At 28.9% G+C, this 22,003-nt stretch overlaps 1 protein-coding gene across 1 annotated transcript; it reads right to left on the bottom strand.

The window, feature by feature from the left end:
* Nucleotides 1–7,188: 7,188 nt before the first annotated feature.
* On the bottom strand, nt 7,189–9,309 carry LOC108459528 (amino acid permease 4-like). The gene is made up of 4 exons (XM_017758914.2): nt 9,140–9,309; nt 8,680–8,913; nt 8,504–8,597; nt 7,189–8,419 (listed from the first exon to the last, which is right to left on the bottom strand). The coding sequence occupies exons 1-4, from the start codon at nt 9,237–9,239 to the stop codon at nt 7,408–7,410; spliced, it is 1,440 nt and encodes a 479-aa protein (XP_017614403.1). The 5' UTR covers nt 9,240–9,309; the 3' UTR covers nt 7,189–7,407.
* Nucleotides 9,310–22,003: the final 12,694 nt, after the last annotated feature.

Raw genomic sequence — 22,003 nt, 5'->3', positions numbered from 1 at the left:
CAAATTGAGCTATTCGAGTCAACTTGAATTTTTTTCAAATTTCGAGGTCGAATCAAGTTGAGTTTTCGAATTCGAATAACTCGAATAATTCGAATAAATCAAATATCAAACTATAATATTTTAAATTTTTACCCCAAACTCCCAAACTTTTTTACTTTTCCCTCAAAACTTTCTCACTTTCCTCCCAAAACTTTTACTCCTCTCTCATCCCAACCCATTATCTACCCAAAATCCATTTCCCACCAAAATTTTACTTTCCCATTTACTTTTTCTCAAAATATTACTCCTAAAAACCCTCAAAATTTTTTATTTTCCCCTAAAATTTTTACTCCCTCCCATTTTCCCCCTAAAACTTTTACTCCCTTCCCATCTTACCCCCAATCTACCCCAAACTCATCCCCCTCAATTTTTATTAATATTTTCCTCCAAAATTTTACTCCTCTATTTACTTTCCTCAAACTTTTACTAGTAATAATTTTATTTATATCTACTATTTCTATTATTAAATTAAATTTCACATTTTATATTATTTATATCATTGAATTGTTTAGTCATATTAAATATTTATATTAAAATTGAATTATTAATAATGCCATAAAATATTCATGTTAAAATTTTAGATTGGTACAAATTTTACATTTTATCTTTAAAATAACTTTTATTCATATTTTTATATTTAATATATTTTTAATTCTAAAATACATAGTGACAAGAATCTGAAAATAATTGAAATAACTAAGCAAGCAAAGAAGCTAACCCGTATATAAAAGATTAATAAATAAATTATGAGGTGATGAAAGTTAATAAAAAATTTGATTACGGTGGACAAATTTGATTACAGTGGGTGATAATGGTTACAAGAACCTAAAATTAACTTTTTTTTAAATTTAACTCGAACAAATGTATTCGATTCGAATTTCATCTCACTCGACTCGATTCGAGAAAAATTCAAATCAAATTAGGATGATAAAATATGATTCGTCAACTCGATTAACTCAAAATTTTTTCATTCGATTTGATTTGATTCTATCGAACGCTCACCCCTAATTTTGGTCACTCTCTGTTAAGTAGTTAATGAAAATGATGATGTGGCATTTTTCAAACTGTTATAATAACACATTTAGACCCTAATACTTACACATTCTATAACTTGATCCTAATTCTAAACAATTCAATAAATTTAACCTTCCATCTAGCAATTTGATCCTCAAACATATATAATTAAATATAAATTATTTATTATGAAAATGTACAAAAGATATTATTTTTTATATATATTTATATGAAAAATATTATATGTGTTTATATTTAATTATAATTATAAAGCTCAAATATGCCTTTAGCCCCCAGAAGTTGACACATTCTCCCAAGTTGATACTTATGATTTTTTTGTCCCAAGTTGGTATTCGAATTTTCATTCCGTCAAGTGTTTTGATACTTTTTTTTTTTGTAATGGTGTTAAATACAAGATACATATGGTGATGTCATAATCTATTTTGATAAAACTATTTAAAATCAAAAGAAAATATTTAAAATTTATATAATTTTTTAAAAATATAAAAGAAATTATAAAACATATATGTATCTAAAAAATAAAAAATTTAAAAAATCTAAAATTCAAGTTAGAAAATTGAAAACCCGAAAATTTACATATTCTTAAATAAATTGCAAATAAATTAGATGAAAATAAATTTTACAATAAATTTTATGCTTAGAGTGCGATTATTACATAATTCTTCAAAGTTGACAAGAATGCAAAATATGATGATTTGAAAAAACTTATAGAAAGCTTTTTCATTTTTCATTTTTTTCTTTTTATTTGTTAATTATTTGTTAGGCTTCATAAGAAAAATCGAGTTCCTCTATTGAGAATGCTATTAGCACAATCATGAATGAAGTTTATAAAAAGCATAAATTTATTAAGTTTTTGGGTTTATCAAAATCACAAATTTACATATAAGTTTAGTAAGATCTAAATATATGTGTTTAAATATAATTATGTTTATATTTAATTATACGTGCTTCAGGATCAAATTGATAGAATTAGTAAATGTGGAGGGTTAAATTTATTGAATTATTTAGAATTAGGATAAAATTGATAGAATGTGTAAGTATCGATGACTAAATATGTTATTATACCAGTTCGAACAAGACTACATCATCACTTCCGTTAACCATTTAACAGAGAGTGACCAAAATAGAAATAATCTAAAATATTAATGGTTAAATTGAAAATTCTCATAATTAGGTGAATGAAATAGAAACATACTAATAGTTGAGTGACTAATTCTACAATTTACCCTTTTTTTTATAATAATGTTGATGAGTTTAATGCTAAAGTTGAAGTAATGGAAATTTTTAGGTTTTATGTTGAGTCTATCGTATTTAAATAATAAATTGGCTTTGAGTCTAAAATTTTATTTTAGTTGAACTCCTTTATAAAAAAGAAAATATTAATTAATTAAATCCACTTTAATATTTGGTATAATGAGAATACATTTTTTAACTCTATAGTAAAGTTAAAAAATTACCATATGCCATCGATTGAGTATTATCTCGATTGATATGGGTATTGTTGCCAATATAGGAGGACGTGAGTGTGAGTGTGCTGAAGCGCATTATCCTCCTATTTATAGATTGGAGAGGGACTATGGGTAGTTCTAGACATTATGTCAAAAAAAGCAAATATGATTAGAACATATAGTAAAATTGTTAAAAAAATAATACCATGTGCCTTATTTTTTATATTTTTATTTTTAATATTTTACTATGCAACATTTATACCCTTACCTTATTTCTAAAAACTACATTAAAAATGAACTAAATATTTTCTCTTTAAAAAATATAGGGTAAGTTACACCATTAGTCACTAGTTATGGGTAAGTTTTCGTTTTGATCACTTAGCTAAAAAAAATTACAATTTAATCATTGAACTATTCAGAAGTTTTCGTTTAACTTATTGGGTTGTTAAAATAGATGCTATATAACTTTCTTTGTTCGCACTATTTGCAGCAATCGAAAGCTCTCTTTCCTCTTCTTTTCTACAGTTTAGTTTTTTTTTTCATGAAACAATTTTAAACTTTATAAATCTGCGAATCAAAATTCAAATAATTTTTTGTTCGATCTTTAACACTAACTGTCAAATCCACTTGGATCCAAGGCATGTTTTCCTACTCATCAATGGATACTAACCCACCGTACTAATTGTCAAGTTGCCGCTTAGAACTTACTAGTGGAACTTAAAAAAAAATAATGGCTTAGTGACTTAAATAAAAACTTACCCATAATTTAATGACTAATGATGTAATTTACCCATATATATATATATATATATATATATATAAATTGTTGGATACATGATTACGCCACTGCTTTTAATGGGCAGCATCAAGGTTGAAAGACGCGGTGGCGGTCTGAATGGAATGACTTATAATTTTTTGTCCTCAACTGCTTACATAAACACGCTTTATTTAATAAAGTTAAATCGATTTGATTGCTCCTTTTGTTAACTAATCTTTCATTTGCACCATTATTTTTTATTTTAAATTATTTATAATAATTTTATATTTCTCTTTACGTTTTCTGTTATAAAAATTACTATGAATAGCAAACAGTTAAATAATTAAATTCATTTTTATTTTCCTCTTTTAATTTTTTTAAAAGAAATCTTCGTGATAATTTATAACAACATGCTTAAACTCATATTAAGAATTTTGTTAATAAATAAATCAAGTAAATGAAATAAAAAATCCAAAATGAATTTAAAATATTATTATATGTCACTATAAAATATTTTGTATTTAGTTATATCGTTAAAATCTCTCTCTTATCTTTACACTCTAAATCTTTTTTTCTGATATAATTTTATTACGGCTTAAGGCTTTTAAACTTATGAATTAGAAGATGATATGAGTTTAAGGCTGTACTTGATTGGGTGGAAAAATGAGAATAAAATAAATTTTGAGTGTGTTTGGTTGAGAAGAAAGAAAATAAGAAAGATTGTTATTTTCTATCATAATGCATAAAAATTAATCCTTCTAAATTGAAATGATGAGACGAGAGAAAATGAAAAAAATGTGTATACTAATTTAAAATTATGCATTTTTAAATATTTTATTTTATTACGTTAGCCATGTACAAGTCTACATAACAATATGCACTTTAATAATGAAAAGTTTTCTTCCAATACCAAGAAGTAAAGCCCAACAAACTAGACGTTCAAAATACCATATAAATGAGTAATACAGTATGATCATCAAGCACTCCCTAATAGTAGAACATAACACTCTTGACCTTTTCCCTTGAGGCCAGGCAGAGGTCCGACGGAAACACTAGCACCAGGTACTCTTGTGCTATGCCCACCTGCAGCTGTGCCACTTGTCATTGGTCCACTGTCTGATGTTTCTGGTTCCATATAAAATCAAGCTCGGGATGCAGCATGATGGCCATAGTACGCATGAGAACTGCACACGTTTATTGCGTTATAAGGCAGCGGCGAAATCAAAATAAATTTTTAAGAGGGTAAATGAAAATTTAATTTTTTATAGTTTATATCTTTATAATTTTTAAAGAATTAAATTAAATTTTTATAATTTTAAGGGGGTTAAAGTATAATATTATATTTATTACTTTAAAATTTTAAAAAAAATTTAAAAGTCTAAATATAAATTTTCCATTTTAAGGGGGGTCAAGGCCACTGTCAGCCCCCTTGTATTCGTCTCGAATTCAAAGTTATTAATCACTAAAAGATAGACCCAAACAAAAATGGAGAGAGTGTTGAAAATTGGTTATAAAATTCAAACACTGCATTTTTATTTGGATGACTAGAATTTAAACATATATTTCTATTTTGATAACTTAAACTGGGTCTAAGAGTCATAAAAATTCTAAAATATAGAAAACAAAATTTTCAATTTCATTTTATTAAATATTATTGTTGACCAAATTATGTTTCATTTCATTAAACATCATATTAAATTAATGTTCCAAAAGTTTTTGTTGAATTTATATATATATATATATATATATTATAAAATGATATAATTATCATACTTGTTTAGTTACTTTGGAGGTTACCACACAACTGAAATACCTTGGAATCAAAACTGTAAATTGAAACTGAAACCTCAAATCACAATTAAATCTAAACCCTCAAACTAAAACTCTAAATTAAAATTTAAGTCGAAACTCTAAACTTACTGCTTTCAACAGATCTGGATAACTAAGTTTAAGACTTTTTAAAACCATCATCTACTGTTGCTCATTCCAATCAAACTGTAGGTGATTCATATTGTACAAAATGTGATCTTTTCATTGATATGTTTTTCTAGCTAAATTGAGTTCTGTGTTAAAAGAATTAAGTACCCAAAATTGCCTAAACTTAGAAATTATTGGTAAGTTGTGATGAATTTCAATGTTTTGAGCCTAAAATTTTAAGCTTTTGGTTACTTTTGAAATAAGATTTCGTTTTTCAAAATTACATTTGAACTTTAGACCCCCAATCTCAACCCTAAGCCCGAACCCTAAACTCCATAAAAAATTAATAAGAAAGCACACAGCGGCAATAGAAGGGCTTGAATCCTCCCAGGGTGAGGATGGGTAACATCAGTACAGAAGATTATAGTCGGACGGTCATTGACAAAAGGTATCCCTTCTGATTTTGCATCAACAAGAACAGTATTTCTGCCCCCAACCTTGTCATTAATTTTCAATGCCACATTGACCAAATATCGTGTGTCCATTTTAAATACATGTTTAGTCAAGCAGCACTGGGAAACAATATCAAGAACAGTCTCACAAATCCTTCTCAAATCACCTGCAAGGGAAATAGAATGATTCAAGGTCGGCATGAATCTTTTTTAAAGAAACAAATTCCAGACCAGGAAATTTATACCATAAAGAGAGCTTTTTTTATTTGGAAGAATAACAATAAGCAGGTCAAGCTGTTTCTTCTGGGGCTGGAGTTCAATCATGGCATCTTGATACATTGTTTTCAACACATTCTCAACATTCTCAGGATTAGCCCTAATTAGAGAAAGCACTGGTTCAGAAGTAAATGCCTGCAAATGACACGAGAAACTAATGTTAAAAGGAATTCTTTTCAAAATAAAAACAGTACCAAATTGAGATCACAAAGACAGACTAATGTCAGAGTGTACTACAACTCCCTTACCATGCCAGAGACATTACACACACATCCAAGTTCCTCACAAAACTTTCGTGCGACCTCATCATCGATTTGCTAAGAAAATATCATGCCGATCCAGTTGTTTACAGTCACACCATTAACCATTTTATGCAACAAAATAATTAGAAATCAGAAATAGCACAAGACTTCACATTCCACCATTCGAGACTGAACAAATAAACTTCATGTAGTTAGGATACCTATAACTCCTTTTCTTTTCAAGTAGATAACCAAGTTATTTATCTATTCTACCTATACATTGGGTGTGTGTAAGACTAGTTTAATGAAAACCAAATACGCAGTGAGAACGAAAATTCAACAACTAAAATGTATGACCTAACTTTGAAACAGTAAGAGACACCTTATTCTTCATATCCCATTGCCAAAACTTAGGCTGCCAATATTTATGTAAGCTGCACAGAGAACAAAAATTACCCACGGTGGAGGCAGAATACACGCTTCAACTGAAGCAAGCGTTACATCCCTCGTCTATAAAGGAATATAAGAAATTAGTCCGTAAGAGAGAAATATGTTGTAGATTTTTAGATACAAAGGTAATCACAAGATGGATATTATATTAGTTCTCACTTGTTATTTAGCCCTAGAGTCAAACACAGTTTGGAATGCACAGTAATTATTATTTTTAAAAGGCAATTGTTCACATGAAAACCACAGAAAAAAGAATAAAAAGGAGAAACAATTTAAGTAGTTTTGATGCAGATTATTGCAGACTAATATGTCACATTCACCCATCATACGAAAAAGGGAAAGAAAATAGTGAGGCGAGATAAAGCAAAAGTGTTTAGAAACACAAATGAAAATTAAATAAATTATTTTAAAAACTATAGAGAATAAGAATGAACTTATGTATTTTATTATTTTGATTAATTTAATATTTGAATTATTAAAAAAATAGAAAAAATATAAATTACTTTAATTTTATATTTGTGTAAATAATAAATAAATAATAAATAATAAATGATTATATATAACAGATGCAATTTAAAAGAAAAAGGATACGCATTTATTACCACAATTTAAAATCCAAAGCAAGGTAATTTACAAAAGTATTTGCTTTCTCTAACATCAAGTAACCACTGAAACTGCGAAACCAATACAAAGCTTTTATCTATGAATGAACCACAGCCTCCACCGCCGCCGCGCCGGCACTTTTTTCTTGATTTTGATTTTACGACGACAAAGTGGAAATTAACAAATGCTTAGTAGGTAGTCTTAAATGGCTTGTAAACCTTAAGGTCAAGAATGACACCAACAATCGAGCCAGCACCAGCCACAATCGAAATCATCAAGCAAGCCATGCTTAGCATCTTCAAACAAATCCACCGACTGCTCCACTTGCTTATCTTCTTCTGTTGAATATACATCTCCACCGGAAAATACACCGTCAAAGGCCAAAACCCAAGTGCCCCAAGGATCCCCACAACGTCATTGAAGAAAGGAAGCAACATGGATATAACAGTGGTTAACATCACAAACCCCGTTCTCCAAACCAGTCTAAACATGTTGAGCTTGTAAGGATGACGATAACCAGGGACTGGGATTTTGAACTCTTTGGTAATGAAGTAGCTTTCAGGCCATCTTTGGGTTGCCCATTTCTCGATGAATGCAAAAATGGGTTGGCAAAACACTTGGTATGCTCCCACCAAGTGAATTATTATAGCAGCATTGGCAATATCAAGAAGCCAAAAAGGGTTAAAGAAACCAAAACCTGTAAGGAGATTACCAGGTGCAAAGTCTCCAAAGGATGCGTAGCCCATGCTACCACATAACATGTAGAAAGCTGTTGTTACTGCAATGCTCAGTTTGGTTGCCTTCTTCATTGTCTTTGCTTCTTCTGGTGGGGATTTGACTGTGTCTTGAATTTCAATAAGAATGACGGAAAATGAATATGCGAAAGCAATGTCACCAATGGCTTGTAAGCTTCTCCATATCTTTTGTGCTTGTGTTACTGTTCCAATGCTTATTCCAGTAAGACTGCCTTTAAATGTTCCGGTGGCTGCAACTTTGGCGATTCCAAGACCAAGACCGATGCCCGAATAGGTAAATGACATGACCGCAGCGACGATCGAGAGCCACCATATCTGATCGAAATCTGGGATTTGTGAAAGTAAAATCTCAGAGACACCGAACATGATCATGTACGGATTGCTGGACATATGACATGGGTTCTTCCCACCACTCTCGTGGAAACAATTAGACCTTTTTATTGCCCTGCCATTTTCAGAACAAGGAAATTCATATTTGAACCACAGTAATACGAAACTTTTTGCGGGTGAAATGAAAATCTTTACTCACATCATGCTTATCGATGCTGCGATTGTATATCCAATGGAAATGCCAAAAAGATTAAGATACTGAATCAATCCGCATGCCTTCACTTTGTATCCACCTGAGGCGCCGAAGAAAATGAAATATTTCAGTCCATTTGTTAGCGTTATTTCCAAAACTTGGCAAGGGAAAAAATAGGGTACCGAGAATGGAGCGAACGGCATCAGTGTAAGTATAGTTGCGTTTGCCAGAGACGGGGTCGCCGGTCCGATAACAGTCAGTGAGGAGAGAAGAAGTGTAGTAAGTGACAAAGGAAAACAACAACATTACAGCAGGACCAGCAATCCAGCCGAGTTGAGCAATAGCCCATGCTAAAGAAAGAACTCCTGACCCAATCACTGCTGTTATTATGTGTGCACTTGCGGTACATATAGTTCCTGCACATCCAATTCAAACATGTCCATTTACATATTGCTGCAATATTACTATTTATTATTAGTTCAATTATAGAAATTATTTTTTCGATGTATGTTTTTATTTTCATGATTTCCATTACATTACATTACATACTAAGGCATGTTTTCTTTAAATTCTATAAAAACATAAATATTGTTTCCTACTACTGAATAGGTATGTTTTAACTGAGTGAAGTATGTAGTGTACCGGTTCGTTTGAGACGACCATCGTCATCGACACATTCGGAGACATTGTGAGAAGGGATAGCCATTGAAACATCGAAGACTTGGCGTTGGTTGTCTCCCATCTCTGCAACCCAAGGTAAGTGGTGCAAAAAAGTATGATCTGAATGTGCGAAGAGAAACGGGGAGGAAGCTGATGGTATATATAAATGGTTTTTAGAATATATTATATAATATTATACAAAATAATAATAAATAAGTGTAAAAGAAAGGTAAGTATTGTAATGCTGTGAGGCGTGTGTAGTCTGTCCTCCATTGTTGGTTGAAAGGAGAGGAATCAATGCTCTTTCGTCCTCCTCCGAAGCTTTTTGAGACACTCCCATCTTTATGCCAATTTGCATTCATTAATCAATCTATTCCACAAATTTTGCTCAGCTTTTTTCCTAATGGAAAGGGAACTCAGACTGTTTCTCCTTTTCATTTCTATATTAATGGAATCCCACTTTGCTTTACACTCCATATATAAACTATTAGATATGACTTTCACCATAAAGATAACAATGCAGGTTAATCTAACTGAGTTCATGATTTTATTCTGAAAATAATTTTACCACACAAAAACTTGCCTCACTTGTATTGACTTAAGTAACTAATCCTTAGTGTTTCCTAATCTGGGAGACTTAGGTGTTACTAAGTCTCTCTTTCAAATATGTACAACCCAAAATAGATTGAACTAGCTTCACACACTAAGGGTATTTTTGATTCATTTAATGGTGTTTTATAATTATCATGTTTGATTTATTTAGTTAGAATGTAAGATTTTACGATTTGATTAATGGAATATAAGATTACACATTTTACTAAATTGTCATTAGTAAAAAATAAGGATGAAATAGTTATTGAATTATGCTTGGAGTAAAACTTAACCATTAAAATATATAAAAATTAGTATAATAATACAATCAACCCTCTTTATAACAATTCTTTTTTCTATTTAGATTTTGCATGTTATAGAGATGTGATCATTATACACCTATAACAATATACTGTTATAGAGAGATAATTGTTGTAAACCTACAGTAGAATTCATATCATGGATTTTCATAAAAAAGAAAGGAAGTAGAAATCAAATCAGCAAAACTAAAAGGTGTATAACAAGTACATGCACTATTATTTTATGAGTATTTTATTTTATTCTTTTACATAATTAATTATAAGGTTCATAAATTTAACAAGTTCAATTAGACATCAATTATCAAATTAAATTAATTAATTTATCATGAATTGTTAAATTCAAGTAATCAATTTATAAGTTTATTATGTTCCAAAATCATAATAGAATGTTTAATTAGGGAACTTAATATTTTATTGAACTGATATGTTTAATTTCACTCGTTGAAGACTATTTTTATTTTTTTTATATCAAAGAGAAAATAAAAAAATATTAAGTAGACATTTTTCTTGGTGTTATACAACTATGAGCATCAACATATAGTAAATAAAAAATCAAATTAGGTGGAGAGTAAAAGACAAAACATTACAACAGTCGACCCCAAGCCATCAACAAGCTTATTGTCTTCCCTGTAGATGTGTTGTATAATCACCTCCCATTTCTTCTTCATGTGCTTACGAGCTTCCCGACCTAAGTTATGATCCCCAACCTTAGCACTATTGGTCAATATATTAATAACATCAATATTATCCAATTCAAGAAGATTATCTTCATTTAATAAAAAATGGTTTATATATTTTTATGTGAAATTTAAATATTTTATTGAAATAATATTTTGATTACGATCATTTTATTTAATAAATTATAATTAATAGATTTGCTTATACAAAATAACTATGATTTTACTAAAGATTTTAGAGAATATATTTTAACCTTATTCTTAATGCATTTTTGGTGATTATTCGATATTAATTGTGAATTTTATACTCCTAATCCTTTAAATTCATGTTTTTATACTTAGAGAGCATTGGGGAGTAAAAAGAGTAAAAATTGGAAAATCGGAGCAAGGTACAGGAGCCACACAGCTGTGTGAGCCACACGGGCTGTCACATGGCTATGTGGCAGGCTATGTCGATTTCAAGAATTGGCATTTTGAACTGAGGGAAATACGTTTTTAAGTTTTTCGAGCATTCTAAGACTTATATATGAAAAAAAATAAAAAATATAGGAGAGAGTTGTTATAGAATATTTAAGAAAACAACTCGAAAAACACCATTGAAACAGATTTCCATGAAGATTGAAGATTCTCAGTTGATTTCTTAGGAAATTATCATGAGTTTCTTTATATCTTTCGATTATACTGTCTCTAGGATGATTTTATTAGCATGATTTTATTTCAACCGAAAAAATTTAAAAACCATTCTTTTCAAAGTTTACCAAGTATTACTATAAGATTTTTTGCTTTATATATATATATATATATATATATTATAAAATGTATAAAATATAATTTAAACTTAGACTAAAAAATATTGTAAAATTTAAATATAAGACACTAAAATTTCTAAAATTTCAAATCTATCATTTCAAATAAAATCTCGTTCCTCTTATATATTTTTTATAAATATTATTTTTACGTAATATTTTTACCACGTATAGTGAGTCATAATCTAGTATATATCCTATCTTGAGAGTTTTCCAAAATAAAAGTAAGATGTTAGATATGAATAATGAATATTTAAGTTGGTAAAATAATGATTTCCATATGAAGAACAAATATTTTAGGAGTAAAAGATATAAACACATATTTGCCATTATTTTATTCATTAAAAGATTTTGTGTAATGTAGTTGGTTTAGTTAATTTTTTTATTAATTTTATAAAACCAATATGTTTAATATATAAGTAAAGCACAAAAAATATTAAAAAGTAATAAGAGTAGTGATTGTTAAAATGGACAAAATTTATATTTATGTTGGTTTATTTTTTTAGTTGATGGAGATAAGAGTATACTAATATTATGCCTCATTAAGTTTGTCGTATTTCAATTTTTAATAGTTATTTTTAAAATTTATTGTTGATGTTCAAAACGGGTTAAAATTTTAGTTTGGTAAATTATGTGATACTAGACGAGAATTTAGCTTCAAATCTATCTACATTAACTTTATTTTAAAAAATAAAAATTTACAAACGAAATTCTTTAAGACACTGAACTTAGCGAAAGCAAATTGAAAGACAAAGAAGCAACGAACGAATAGAAGAGCTATAAAAAAGCAATGCATATAAGATGTTTAAGTAAATGATCTCAAAAGTGTTTAATTACTAAATAATGTGTTGAGTATGATTTATATTTCAGTCAAATTTAAAAGATAATCTCATAGTCAAACTCTGTTTATTTGTTTCAGTCGAGTTCTAATTAGTCTAGATTATTTTATTATTATTTGACCTATGAATTTAGCTTATAAATAGGCTCTTTTACAACCTTAGAAAAAACACCCATTAAAGATTAGAACTCATAACACTTTCGGAGAATTTTGTGTTTACGTTTTGAGGGTTATTTGTTTTGGAGTTTAGTTTTTATCTTCATCTTTTGTATTATTCGTTCTTTTGCCATTATACTAAAATTATCTTTACCCGTAGTTTTTTATCCTCTTTGGAAGGGTTTTTCTACGTTAAATTTGTGTGTTCAATTTCTTAATTTATTCCGCTATTTTTTACTTGTTCGTTGCTTAAATCGGGTCAATCCCCAACAAGTGGTATCAAGAGCTAGTTCAATTTTTATAGACCAGCCTATTCAGAGATGACAACAATAAGGTTTGACATTGAGAAGTTCGATGGTGTCACAAATTTCAATCTGTGACAATTTTGGATGATGTCAATTTCAGTTCAGACCAGCCTGAAAAAGGTCGTTACCAGTAAAAAGCCTGAGAATCTAGATAAAGAGCTTAATGAAAAGGTCATGTCTACAATCCAGTTGTGCCTCACGAATAGGGTATTGCAGGAGGTATTAATGGAGAAAACATTATCCGCCTTGTGGAAAAGGTTAGAAACTTTTTATGCGACTAAGTCTCTAGCTAATCGTTTAATGTTAAAACAACGTTTATTTATATTTCGTTTGAACGAATGTGAGCTTCTTAGAGATCACATTAGTCAATTAATTACTCTTTTGAATGATTTAAAGAATGTTGAGGTTAAGATTGACGATGAAGATCAAGCTATTCTATTACTGTGCTCTTTACCCTTTTCATTCAGGTCTTTCAGGGAGACCCTGATTTATGGTAGAAACAATCTCTCGTTCGAGGATGTGAAGGGTCATTTGTTGAGTAAATACAAACTCGACAATGAGTTTGGTTCGGATAGCAAGACAGATAGGCAAGCTTCCATTTTGCTAGCATCAAAGAAGCGAGACAAAAGGTGTGGCTATTGTAAGAAGTTAGGTCACATCAAAGCATATTGTTATAAACTGCAAAATAAAAGGGTTGCTAAGAGTAACGAGGAAGATGTACTTGGTGCTAATTTGGCCGATGAAAGCTGTGATTATTTCTTGTTAGTGTTAACGAGCGATAGCTCCGACCTTATGTCCGAGTGGATTCTAGATTCAAGATGTTCTTTCCACATGTGTCCTAATAGAGAATGATTATCCATATACAGTTCGATTGAAGGTGGAGTTGTGCGCATGGGAAACGATTCATCCAATAAAGTAATCGGTATTAGTACTGTTAAAATTAGGATGCACGATGAGATGATTAGGACACTCTCAGATGTTAGGTATGCACTTGGTTTACAAACGAATCTCATCTCTTTAAGTATTTTAGACTTGAAAAGTTACAGAATCAACATCGAGTCGAGTGGCCTTAAGGTGTCTCGTGGGGCTCTCATTTTGTTAAAAGGTAAAATGACTGAAAGTCTTTATATTCTGGAAGGTTCTATAGTGACCGGTGAAATCGGATGCCTCTCGTCCGTTACAGAGTCGAAGTCAACTCGTTTGGAGTGGAGGTAACTTAGTCATAGGAGGGAAAAAGGTATGATCGGTTCGTTGAAGAACAATAATTCTCTTTTAGATGCAGGTTTTGAAAAGTTAGGGCATTGTGTTTGTGAAAATCAGACTTAGGTTAGTTTTGATTTGGCAGTGCACAAGTCAAAGGCTAGAAGTCTTCCAGCTTCGAAAGCACAGATTTGACTCAATTAATTCTGTGCATAGTTCAAGATAGGCTCGTGATGGGCTTTAGCAAAGATGGCAGTGTAAAAATACGAGTCAAGGTGGAGATTTGTTGAGTATGACTGATATTTCAGTCTAATTTGAAAGATAATCTCACAGTTAAACTCTATTTATTTGTTTCAGTTGAACTCTGATTAGTCTAGATTATTTTATTTTTATTTGACCTACGAATTTAGCCTCTAAATAGGCTAATTTACAATCTTACAAAAAAACACCCATTAAAGATTAGAACTCATAAAACTTTTGGAGAATTTTGTATTTACATTTTGAGGGTTCTTTATTTTCAAGTTTAGTTTTATCTCCAATTTTTGTACTCTTCGTTCTTTTTCTATTATAGTAAAATTATCTTTGCGCGTGGTTTTTTGTCTTCTTTGGATAGGTTTTTCCACGTTAAATTTGTATGTTCAATTTCTCAATTTCTTCCGCTATTATTTTTTACTTGTTCGTTGCTTAAATCAAGTTGATCCCCAACATAATGGATGATTACAAATGAGAGAGAATGTCTCTATTTATCATTGAATTCCCCTTTATTCAATAGTACAGTTTAAATTAAATATATGATCGAGATCAAAACCTATCTACAAAATAAGAGTCTTAAAGGATTTAAACACTATACAATCTTATATTTTATGATTACAACATATTTACTATGGTAACTCTAGTTTTACCAAAGTGTTTCACTAGGTCACCAAAGCTTCAAGTAATTGTGCTTCTCTATATGTTCCACGGATAGGGCTAGTTCAAGTAGGTCAAATAAGTCTCATTTAATCAGTCGATCTCCATGAAATGTTCTGTGTGCATCCGTCACAAGTTTCAACCCATGGCCTGCAACACTAGAGTATGGATTGAACATTCTTATTCTTTCAATTGGCTTGGAGAAGAACTTTGAAATTATTTTCAGAAAAAAATTTACGAAAGTGCTTCATTTGAATATTATTCAAAAAAATTCCCTTGATAAAATCAACATTCAATCATGATGAAGGACTCATTCTTATCTTTGGAAGCATCTTGATGAGAGAATGAGCATTTGGAAAGCCTTTATCCTTATCTATAAGGATTTAGACCAGCTTTATTTTACTTGAAGATGAAGGTGTATTAATAAAGTGATAATATGAAGATAGATAATCTAACTTGTATTTGAGAATTATCTTATCCTTTAGAAGCTAATTTATTGAGGCCTATAAATAGACTGCATTAACACACAAAACAGTGTGCTTAGTTGACTGCTTTTCGGGGATTAAGTGCTTACCCCTATTCGTTGGATAGTTATTATTGTTCGGAAGGATTTTGAGTGAACGATCGTAATAATTAAAATTTTCATTTGGGTTTTAAAGATTTTTAAAATTTTAAATTAATAAAGATAAAATTATATTTTAATTTTTAATAATATAAAATTTGATTTAATCATTTAAAATTATAGAGATATAGATTATTAAAATGGTGAAATTACATTTTCGCTATCATAAAAATTACAATTTAATTTCAGCCTCCCTAAAAAAAAATAATGGTTTCACTCTATAGACAAGTGTCTTATAAGGCGTAGAAAAATATTAAAAATTAAAATTAAAATAAATAGATAGTCAATTTTTAAGGTTACTTGTGGAATAAGAAAAATATAATGTTAGTGTACCAAATACTAACCCTAATTATTATGCATAATAATTTATATCTATACTATTTTTAAAAGGAGAATGATCTACTTACATTGGTGTAAAATTTAAGTGGTTTTATACTCTTCTATAACTTTTTACATGATTAATATTTTAACAATCCAACCGTCACATTTCATGCTTTATTTATGTAAATCATGCACATTCAGCTTTAATATAAATTAAAATATTTTAACTGTTTATAGTATGTAAAAAGATTTCAATCGTTAAATATATATTAATATACACAATGTTTTAGATTAATAAAATAAAGATATCAAATCAATTAAAAATTTAATTACATGAAAAGTATAAATATATTGATAAATTCGTAGTTGAATTATTAAAATATTAATCGCGTAAAATATTATAAAAAAAAAATTTTACACCGATATAAATAGATGTGTCCATTTTGTAAATGTAGGAGTGAATTTGTATAACCCATCCACTATGTTTCATTCTTTTTTTCAGCTCATAAGTTATAAGTAATATGTTTTGCCCTTTTGGTTAATTGTATTATCATGCCAAGTGAAAAGATGGCAATCAGCTACCTTATAGTTTGGCAACTGTAAAATCTTCTCCCAATATTAGATTTCAATGGACATTTCATTCCAAAATAACACCTAATTTCTCTCAAGAAACGCGAGTGTGAACTTCATAGTATCAGAACATGTTCTTGATATTTTTGGAGCCCTGAGTAAAACAATAAAATGGGATTTTAAGTTTTCTAAAAATTAGAAAAAATTAATTTTTAAATCCCTTTAAAGGTGGTAATTCTTTTTTTAACTTTTAAAAGTTAAAAAATATTAAATCCCTTACAAATTGGAAAACAATATTTTAGACCATTTTCAACCTTGGGTCTAGACAATCATGCCTCCAAACAACCCCAAAACCGGGCCTGCATAGGATGAGGATGATAAACTCATTACTAAACCCTAAACATAAATAGAATCAAATAATCAGATGAAATTTTTCCTTTTTTTTTTAAATTAAATAAAAAAAGAGAGAAAAACGATAAAAATCAACCACATCTTCAAAATATTTCCGACGTATAAAACAAAAACGTTGAAACAATTGATTGAAGAAGGCAATGAATTCTACTGATAAACAAATTAATATTCAAACTAAAACAGAAATACCCAAAACCCTAAATAAGGAAGATTTTCCAATATACACTAATCTTCAACGCAGATTTTCCAATATACACTAATCTTCAACTCAATTTGATGAATCGTGTGAAGAATGATAAACGAAATAAGAAGATAAATTCAAACACTAATCTCCTTTTATTCTGCTTCGTTGAAGATAAGACCATTTTTTTTTCTTATGGTTGTGCATTTAAACATATTATAAAAATATTTTTTAACACAAGACTGTGTATTAGTTTGATAGTCAGAGTATTCATTGCCTTAGATGTGGTTTGAGTTTAAGTTGTACTAATTGTATTATTGTTAAGGCTTTGTCCTCTTATTGTAATTCACCAAAAAAAATAATTTTTTTAAGAAATTTACATGAATAACTTTTACATGTAAGTGACATGTGGAAGCTTTTTAAAGCTTCCATTAGCATAGGCGAATCTCGGGGTTGGCAGGGGTCTTGACCCCCTAAAATAAAAAAAAATGTTATTTAGGCTTTTTAATTTTTTTTTAAATTTTAAATTAGTAAAGGTAAAATTGCACTTTGGCCCTCCTAAAATTATAAAAATTTGATTTAATCCTTTAAAATTATAAAGATATAGACTATAAAAAATTAAAATTTCATTCGCCCCACTAAAAAATTATTCTGGTTTCTCCCCTGCCCATTAGCCACATCAAGAGATTTTAACAATTAATCAAGTAAGAAACGAAAGTTGTTAATGAAGAGACTTAATTGATTATTTTAATTAATGTTAAAGTTTAACTAAGTATAAATTTAATTTAGGACTTAATTGATTTTTGTTTTTTCTTAACAGCTTGTTATAACTATAAGTAGAATTTATTTAAAATTTAAAATTAATAAGTTTATCAAATAATATAATTTCATTTTCGATTTATGATTAATTTTATATGTGTGAATATATCGATTATACAATTTAAATCTAATAATAATTTAATATATTTTAATTATAAAATACAATAAACATGTATCTCACGGAAATGAAAATAATTGTTACTAATATAATCATACATAATTAAATTTTTATATTATTTATTTATTTTTGGTATTATTTATATCGGTTAGTTTATGTATATATATGTTGAAAAAATTAATTGAGAAACTATGTTGAAACAATCGTGAAAATGCGTCCTGTAGGACGCGTTTTTTGAGAGAAGACGCATTTTAACTTAGGTAAAAAAAATTTTCTTGCATTTGAAAATTAGAAGTTTGTATATTTATTTTTATCCGTGTTTGATATAGACATGGTTATAATTTTAAGGAATGTTTGAATTTACAGTTGTGTTGTGGAGTTGGGTGACCTACAAATTTCATCTGTCATGTGAGTATGGAGCTATCTCTTAGGAAGTTAGATTGCGTTGCAACTCAAAGTTCTAGTTAAAGATGATTATATGGTATAGGGTTGAAGTGTAAATAGGGCTTCAAGTTTACAAAGGTTATGCTATCAATGGATGGAGCATAAATGGGGTCATAGTTGACGGTGGTTATGTGGGTATGACAACGAGTTTCTCATCAGAAGAGGATTATAAAACTCAAACATAAATACAAGGAAGAAAAACACAATGGTGTTTCAGTACAATTAAGTAATGCATCTTATCCACCACCATCGAAGGCGATGCCTCTGTTATTATTGTCGAAACCATTTTTTTGAAAATGTTGACTTTAAAAAATGAAAATGGAGTCGTTACCAATATTTTTTGATGAGGTGTGATCGGGTCACCTCGTAAAATGGTTGTTTTTAATAAACCGTTTTGATTTAATAAAACAACGCTTTTTGGTCTACAAAATTCGAGAAAAACGGGTTCGAGAGTCTGTTACATACGAAGAAGGATTAGCACCCTCGTAATACCCAACATTGGTACCTAATTGATTGATTAATGTCCTAATGTCGAATGTTGAAAACTTGAAAATAATTAAAATATGATCCATTTTTATTAATGTTTGTTTTGAAAAATGCTTGAATTAAGTTGAAACGAGCATCAAAGGCCCTCTCGTCCTGATATAACAAAATACCACATCCCGTAAGTTAGGATGTGATGTTTGAATCCTCGAGAATAAGTCTGCCTTTAATTTTTTATCGAAAACTTTGTGTATTTTGAAATCCAAAAAGGTATTTGGCTATTTAGGTTTAAGAAGAAAATTGGAACCCCGTAAGTTAGGGTACGATTTCTTGAATTCCCGAAACGCAAAATATTGCCTTATTTTGAAGATTTTCCTTTTGAATAATAACGAGTGCAGCACTTCGCAATGTGAGTTTATTTTGTTTGGAGTAAAATGAAACGATCTATATTGGATAAATACATGACCTTTGAAGTGACTTTAATGAAACGAGAATGAATGACGATATCGAACATGACATAATAATTTGCGAATAAATATTGCAATAATAGATCACAAAGACATGAAACTACGAATAAAGAGTTATAGAACACAATGGCAATAATCATACAACACAAGTTATTTTGATATCAATATTAACGATCAAAGGAAATGAAACAAAAGCATATATAAAACAATTTGAAGTAAATAGCATAAAACAATTTAAAATAAATAATGTGTAAAATAAATTAAAACAAATAATATACTGAAGCAATTTAAAATAAATAATATAAGACAATTTAAAGCAAATAAGAAGACAATTTTAAATGAATAATATATAGAAAAACACGTTTAAAATTTGACTACCCCTAAACTTGTTTGACACCTTCCCTAGCAGTTGCTCGCTTGTACTCCAATCGACACTAACAACTGACCTTGTAACGGCATCCCTGTTGATCGGTAGATTGAGTTGTAAATTGACATCCTCGAGTATAATTGTACACTCGCCCCAAGGGAGATGGAACGTGTGCGTCTCCAGTCTCGATCTCTCGATCAAATAATTAATGAGTGGAGGATCCAATTTAGTCATCCCAAGCATGTGAGCCATGTATAAAAAGCATATCTTACAAGTGTCCATAAACGACCTCCAGTGTACTTTCGCTTAAGTTGTTTATGTACGTCTCCAAAATCCAATCTTCGGGCTGAGTATATAAAAATAAAAAATTAATAATCTAAACAACATAATAATTAGCTATTTAAATTTAAATAATTTAATAAATTTACTTACTATTTGTAATTTAACGTTGGAGATATGCTTGTCATCCAAACGAATAAGTTATTTTGCCATTTAAAATTTTATAAGAAAAGAATAAAATCGAAGATAATAAAATTCAAAAAAAGAATTTAAAAAAATATTTGAGTATTGAGGATTGAAAATTGAAAATTGAAAATTGAAAATTGAAAATATAAAATTGGAAATTGGGATTGAAGATTGGGATTGAAGATTGAGAATTTAGAAAGAAAGAATGAGTATGGAGTATTTGGGTGGAAAGAATGAATATTTGAGGGGTTTATATATGAACTTTTATGGCTGTTGGACCCCTACTAGCAGTTGAAAAAGTTATTGTTGAAATAGTACCATTAAAAGAAAACGCGTCCTACAGGGTACATTTTTTTTCTCTTCTTAAAAATGCGTTCTACGTGGCGCGCTTTCATTTATGCGGTAGATCGATAAATTTTAAGAAAATCAGCCTAATTTTTTTTAAATATTTTCATATAAATTAACCTATTTATATATGTTTTAAAAATCTCAAGTTTTAAAATAATTCCTTTTAGTTTTATGAAAGTGGAAAGCATGTGAGTTATAGGCATTGTCGTATGTATAATAAAATGAAGGGTAAATTATCTATTTAGTTACTCGAGTTTGTCCATGTTTCTATTTCTGTCATTCATTTTAAAAAAATTGTTATTTTAGTCATTCTTGTTAGATAAGTTGTTAATTTTAGTCATTTCCGTTCGACAAGTTGTCAAATTTAGTTACTCTACCATTAAAATGGGTTCGGCCACTAAACAGAATGCTGACATGGCTTGGTATAATAACAAAATTAGCCCTCAATGTTTACCCATTTTATTAATTTATTCTAATTTAAAAAAATTTAACTGTTAATATAAAAATAAAATTTATTAGAATTTATAAAATATATAAAATACTAAAAAATATTTTTAAAAATACATATTTAAAATTTGTTAAAATTTAATATATTTTCACACATTCACTTTTCCTCCTCATCATTCTCAATCAACGGCAATTTTTCTTCCTTGTTTAATCAAATAACTTTTTATGCTTATCATTTTGAGTTTATATAAGTTTGACTTTTATTTTTAATTGTAAAACTGAATTAATTTTACATTTAAGTTTTCATTGTTAATTTAGATTATTTATTTGAATCAAAAGAAAAACCATGAGTATTTCTGAATTTTTAGAATTTGAAATGCAATTAATTATATAATACTACTAAAGAGGAAATCACTTAAAAACAAATTCACAATTTGATTTTTCTAATCCAATTAATATAATAATAACATTATCTTCTTTACCCTGCAATGTAAAATAATCTCATTATCACCATCTTTCTACTATTATTTCTTGCTTTTACTTCCCACATTTTCATTCTCATGCTTCCCTTCAATCTCTCACCTTGTTCGTCAACTTCTCTTGCAATACTTTCGCATTTTTGCTCATCACACATAATTTGTAAGATCACAAGTAAAAAATGAAGATGCAAAATTCACACAATAAAAAAAATTTAAAAAGGAAAAGGAAGTATAAAAGAAAAGGGAACCTTTCATAGCGTTACTCAGGATTAACACCACCTATTTTTATAATTTCTTGAATAGATTATATATTTTTATAAATTTTAATAATTTTGAATTTTAATTTATATATATTTTTAATATCTATAATCATGATCAAATTGGTATAATGTATAAATATATTTTAATTTTTTAAAATTTGAACTTACATTATCTTAATTTTTAAAATCAAGACCAAATTTGTATAGTGTGTAAATATTAAAAGTAATTTTTTAAAAATTAA

The sequence above is a fragment of the Gossypium arboreum genome, chromosome 4 (genome assembly GCF_025698485.1).
Source record: "Gossypium arboreum isolate Shixiya-1 chromosome 4, ASM2569848v2, whole genome shotgun sequence".
Taxonomy (NCBI): domain Eukaryota; kingdom Viridiplantae; phylum Streptophyta; class Magnoliopsida; order Malvales; family Malvaceae; genus Gossypium; species Gossypium arboreum.
This window is presented reverse-complemented; position numbering and strand designations above follow the sequence as displayed.